The 5,958-nt window shown below is 37.8% G+C and overlaps 1 protein-coding gene across 1 annotated transcript; it reads left to right on the top strand.

Annotated features, from left to right (window-relative positions):
* The first annotated feature begins 2,295 nt into the window (after positions 1-2,295).
* LOC122281974 (disease resistance protein RPM1-like) lies at positions 2,296-5,640 on the top strand. The gene has a single exon (XM_043093866.1). It carries the CDS (start codon positions 2,616-2,618, stop codon positions 5,433-5,435), a length of 2,820 nt encoding a protein of 939 aa, XP_042949800.1. The 5' UTR covers positions 2,296-2,615; the 3' UTR covers positions 5,436-5,640.
* Positions 5,641-5,958: the final 318 nt, after the last annotated feature.

Below are 5,958 nucleotides of genomic sequence, written 5' to 3'. Positions count from 1 at the left end.
CCTTCACCACCAGAACTCTTTTGCCTGTGAGTAAAATCAATGATGAGTTACACCTTGGGAATCCCACTGACTAGAACCTCTATATATCAGGCTTATAAAAACTTGAAAAAGTATATATCAAAGAGAAGTAAATCTACAGTCTTCAACTTAAAGTGTGTGTAGGACATTTATAATCCTTTTAACTATATAGATAAAGTAAAAATAATATTATTTTTTGCATATGATTGACTTGGATATAATTATTTTAGACTCCAAATATTTAAGAGCGCTATATTACTATAAACAATTGAATAAGAACATTTGAGATGATAATTATTTTAGACTCCAAATATTTGAGATGATAACTTAAGTTGGCCCATTTGAGTCTTTGACTAATATCTTTTTATATGTGCGCAGTTCTTATTTTTATCAATATTTCTATCATATCTATTGGAATTTTTGTTAACAAATTTGTGATGTTATCTCAAATTGCAGTTGAACCCTATGGAACCTAGTGCTCCTATGCCTTCATCTGAGTCTGAATCAATGCCCAATGTGATTCATTTGGATAACACTCTACCTCCAACACGAGATCATTTCATGTCATTTCATTTCCCACACGAGATCAACATCAATTTTTAAATAGGAAAAAAAGTACACCGTTAAAACCTTTTTGCTGACATTTTGATAAACTACAAAGGACCTTTGAGAGCAAAGTAAATTCACTTTCACAACATGCTTAAAAAGTTCGATATTTTTTATATTTACTTTGGTAATTGCATCCATAAAGATGTTACAGAAAGTGGATACCGTAATCATTTCTTGCTCGATTAATCATCTGATCTATGCCTAACCATTTTCATAATCATCATCATCATCTTAACTGTAATGTTTATCATGTCTACTGTTATGGGGGCTTTGCTGCTCCAATATCGAGAGTGAATTGGTGGTTGCATCATACACCACTTCCAGAATTGGAGGTTGCATCAAATACCACTACCAGAATTGGAGAATGAATCATATACCACTACGAATACAACTCAACTATCTACTTTATCCATGCCTTACAATGTTATTGTATTTACTAACCAGAAAAAGTCTGTGAATTTGTAGTTGTTATAATCCATAAGTAGCATGATTTATTAGGGAAATTGTTATAGTATTATCACTCAAGTAGAAGACTGCTATAACAGTTTCAGTTATAATTACAAAATCCTTATTTTCCTTTTTCTTTTGTTAATCCCTTTTTCTTAGTGTTTCAAAATACTAAGGTTGTGATTGAGAGAAACTTCCCTACAGTATAATCCCTTTCTTCTTTTCTTTCCTTTTTTTCCTCCTCATAAGGATTAATTGACTAGAATTTTCCAGCATGTTTCTTGATGAATAGGTTCTTTTCATAATCATGGGCAGGACTCAACTGATAAATTTTTTTTTTTTTTTTGGTAAGTAAACGGTGGACTCAACTGATATATCAATTGTCGAATATGATTATCAGTTGAGTGTTAGCCATCCTGATCAATAATTGAGAATGGTTGACAAGTTGTTACACATTCTTCAGAATTCAATCATTGGCATGTTCTCTATTTAAAATTCATTCATTTATTTATTTATTTTTAGTACTTCGCTCCGGAATATCTTAGAAAAAGACAACACCACGTTTTAAAAGTATTTTCCCCCACACCAATTTTAAACGCGTTCTTTTCTTGTTTTCCAATCCAAATTCAAAAAGTCAGAATGATGGTGAAATGCAGAAGTGTCTCTTAGCTAGTTTGTCTTGTGTTGAGTGCAGCACAAATTCTGCCACATCATTCCTGGAACGAAAGCGCTTGGAAGTTTCAATCCCTTGAATTGGTCAATAAATTAAAATTTGACAGTACCAATGATATTTTTATGGGTGGAAAAGGCTTGATGAAATCATGGTTATTAAACAAACTACTACAATTTGTGGCTAATTCAAATTGATAGTTATGGCCATTTGAGGTTGAGTGAAGCCCTTGTACTTTCTGTAGTTGATTTGGCTAGCAGTTGTGATTCAAGACTTCATAAAAATGAGTAAGATCAAGCATAAAAATGGAGTATCAAAATCAAAATTCAGATGAGATTGATCATGTAATTTTGACTAGTTCGCAGTTGGGTTGGAAAGAAGAATGGAAATTTGCCAAGGGAACATGAAATAAAGAAAGGAGATTACGAGACAATGGCATGACAAACTCTGCACTCGGAATATTCTTTCAAATGGATAAAAAAAAAAACAAAACAAAATAGATAAACCAAGTAGCGTAAGGGCAATAAAGAATTCATTGCCAGTTCATCGGATTAAAAAGTGGACCAAAATAATTTTGATGGGAAACTTGACCGTTTCTCCACTTGCAACCTGAACAGGTTGAGGACATTGGCTCGTAGATCTTAACTACATATGATGCAGTATGCAGCCTAGAATTGTTATATAAGGAAAGCAACTCCAAGACAGAAGCCTCATCTTCTCTCACATATTGCTCCTTGTCTCTCCACCAAAGAAAAAGAACAAAGAAAACCGAAGGGCTTTCTTTAGCCAAGAAAAAAAGAACTGGGGAGGTTCTGAAAAACACAAATTCCATCAGAAACACAAAGGATAGCTGAAGAGAGACAAAGAAACGATGGCTGAAATTGCTGTAAACTATGTACTCGACAAGCTTACAGCCTTGTTGCAAGATGAGATGCAACTACACAGGGAGGTCAAGGACGAAGCTCAGATGATAGCAGATGAACTAGAACGCATCAAGGCCTTCCTGAGAGATGCTGATGAAATTGAAGACAGGAGTCATGAAGCGGTCGCATGGGTTAAGCTAGTGAGAGAGGTGGCGAATGATATTGAAGATGCTCTTGACGAGTACAATCTTCGAGTCACCCGTCCTCCTGGAGGTGATTTACTGGCTTCCCTTCAGAATATCACTCCTTCCATCAAAAAAATAATAGCTCGTCATCAGATTGCTACTGAAATACAGAGAATCAAATTCAGAGTTCTAAGCATTGCCGAGGGGCACGACAGATTCCGGCCTGAAAATCCAATGGCTGATATCAAGATTGCTCCTAAGACATGGCATAGCCGCCGACAGGACGCCCTCCTGTTGGAAGAAGCCGATCTAGTGGGCATAGAAATTCCTAAAAAGGAGTTGATCGGCTGGCTACTCCAAGGTGATACTGAACGTGAAGTAGTTTCGGTGGTTGGAATGGGAGGGTTGGGGAAAACCACCCTGGTGAAGAAAGTCTATGATGATGCAGAAGTGAAGCTACAATTCAAGTACCGTGCTTGGATAACTGTATCTACATCTTTTAATATGGAAGAGCTCCTAAAAGACCTCGTTCGGCAACTCTACAAGGTGAAAAGGAAACCAGTTCCTCAAGAAGTGGAAGGCATGAATGAGGCTCAGCTAAGAACGAAAATCAATAGCTTTTTGCAACAAAAGAAGTATCTGATTGTGTTAGATGATGTTTGGCATATTGGAGATTGGGATGCTGTTAAACTTGCATTTCCAAAAAACAGTGGCAGTCGGGTTATGCTCACAACACGTCACGCTGAAGTAGCCTCTGCCTCTTGCATGGACTTCAATAGCGACGTGACCAAGGTCTATCCTTTGAACCCTTTGTCTCCTGAAGAATCCTGGACTCTATTTTGCAGGAAGACTTTTGAGAAAAACAGATCTCCGGATTCGAATTGGAAGACTGCGTCAGAAAGTATCCTTGGAAGGTGTGAAGGATTGCCACTTGCAATTGTGGCAATCAGTGGTGTTTTGGCCACAAAGAGTATAGACGAATGGGATATTATTCAACGAAGTCTGGCTGATGGGCTACAAGAAAATGATAGACTCAAAAGTATTAAGAAGATATTGTCTCTCAGTTATTATGATCTGCCTTACTATCTCAAGTCTTGTTTTCTGTATTTGAGCATCTTTCCTGACTATCATCCCATTGACAAAATGAGACTAATTCGATTATGGATAGCTGAAGGATTTGTGAAAGCGAAAGAAGGAATGACATTGGAAGAAGTTGCAGAGGCTTACTTCGACGAGCTCTTGAACAGAAACCTGATCCAAGTGGCAGGGACAACAGGTGAAGGGAGGATCAAAACATGCCGCATCCACGACCTGCTTCGAGAGATAATCATTCGGAAGTCAAGTGACCAAAACTTTCTAACAATTGTTCGAGAAAACGTGATGTTGCCAGAAAAAGTACGTCGCTTATCAATACAGAAAAGCATGCAGGATGTACAGGACAAGCAGAGAAAGTCTAGACTTCGTTCTTTGCTGATGTTTCGGAGGGTAGATTCACAATCCAAGTCTTATAATCCGATTCTGCATCCTCTTGATCTGAAGCTACTTAAGGTGTTAGATTTGGAAGGTGCACCTCTAGAGATATTCCCAAATGAGATATTCAAGCTGATCCATCTGAAATATCTAAGCTTGAGGAGCACGAAGATAAAAATCATCCCTAGCTCAATTGGGAATCTTCAGAACCTGGAAACATTGGATCTTAAAAACACATGCGTCACTGCATTGCCTGCTGAGATCTCGCGGCTTCAGAAACTTCGCCACCTTTTGGTGTATCGGTATGAAGTACAATCTTATGCACACATAAATTCCAAGTATGGTTTCAAGGCCACGGCACATATAACTCGTCTCCAGTCCTTACAAAAGCTCTGCTTCATAGAGGCGGATCATGGTGGTAATGATATAATAAAGGAGCTAGGATGTCTGAATCAACTGCGGAGGCTAGGAATCGTAAATTTCAGAACAGAAAATGGGGTTGCTCTGTGCTCTTCCATTGACAAGCTCAACAACCTCCGAGCTTTGTCTATAACTTCAATAGAAGAGGATGAGATAATCAATCTTGATTGCCTATCATACCCACCTCGATTTCTTCAGCGGCTATATTTGACAGGAAAGTTAGAGAAGTTTCCCCATTGGATATCTTCTCTCCATAGCTTGGCCAAGTTGTCTTTGAAGTGGAGTCAATTAAGAGATGATCCAGTTAAATCACTTCAAGACCTGCCGAATCTAGCACAACTTGAGTTTCTGCAGGTTTATGAGGGAGAGACATTGCATTTTAAGGCTGAAGGATTTCAGAAGCTTAAAATCTTAAGCCTTGATAAAATGGATGGGCTAAAGACGGTAATAGTAGATGTGGGTGCCATGCCTTTACTTGAAAAGCTAATCCTCCAGCGCTGCAAATTGTTGCACAGCCTGCCATCAGGCATTGAACACCTTAGGAAGCTGAAACTGCTGGAATTTTGGGACATGCCTGCTGAGTTAATCATGACAATACGTCTAGGCATTGAAGGTGGAGATTATTGGAAGGTAGAACATGTACCTGAAATCAACACTACCTATTGGACAGATGGAGGTTGGGATGTCTATTCATTATATAGATCAATTGATAGTGAGAATCCAGCCCCAACTAGGAGCCCGTATTGGAAATAGGATTTTTGTTTCCTTAACTTGGGATATTTTTCATTATGTTTTACTCGTAAAATGTTCATGAACACTAGGTGTAAATCCACCTGAATAAAAGCTCACACTCAAATCAATTTGAGCTAGTCTGCTTTATGTGCCTTGTAAGCAGATACTAAATAATGATTGTTACGAGTTCATGTTTTCAATGAAAGTCTCATCCTAGTTTTTCAAACATCTGTTTGTATATGCTTCTTCTGAATTTTTAAAGCCTTCAGTCAATGAATGAGATGGCGGAACCGGGCAACTTGATACCAGCTATGCAGATTTTCGACTATTGAAAAATGGAAATGTTAAGGTTTCTGTTAAGGAAGTTCATGATCATTGTTCATCCACTGCAGATTTTTCTGGACAAACTGATCCTACATCATAGGCTGAATTACCAACTATTATTCAACCGTTGGACTCTTTTGAATTATGAATTTCTGTAAAGATAGAGTAGACAACTGTAAGATAATTTAGTTCCTAGTTTTTCTCCACCTTTTGCTCCACT

This window comes from Carya illinoinensis, chromosome 11 (genome assembly GCF_018687715.1).
Source record: "Carya illinoinensis cultivar Pawnee chromosome 11, C.illinoinensisPawnee_v1, whole genome shotgun sequence".
Lineage (NCBI taxonomy): Eukaryota > Viridiplantae > Streptophyta > Magnoliopsida > Fagales > Juglandaceae > Carya > Carya illinoinensis.
Note: the sequence above shows the minus strand (reverse complement) of the source record. Positions and strands in the feature narration are given on the sequence as shown.

Bases quoted from the DNA above. Each gene is read 5' to 3' on its own strand.
- LOC122281974 (XM_043093866.1), top strand. From the start codon at position 2,616: ATGGCTGAAATTGCTGTAAACTATGTACTCGACAAGCTTACAGCCTTG.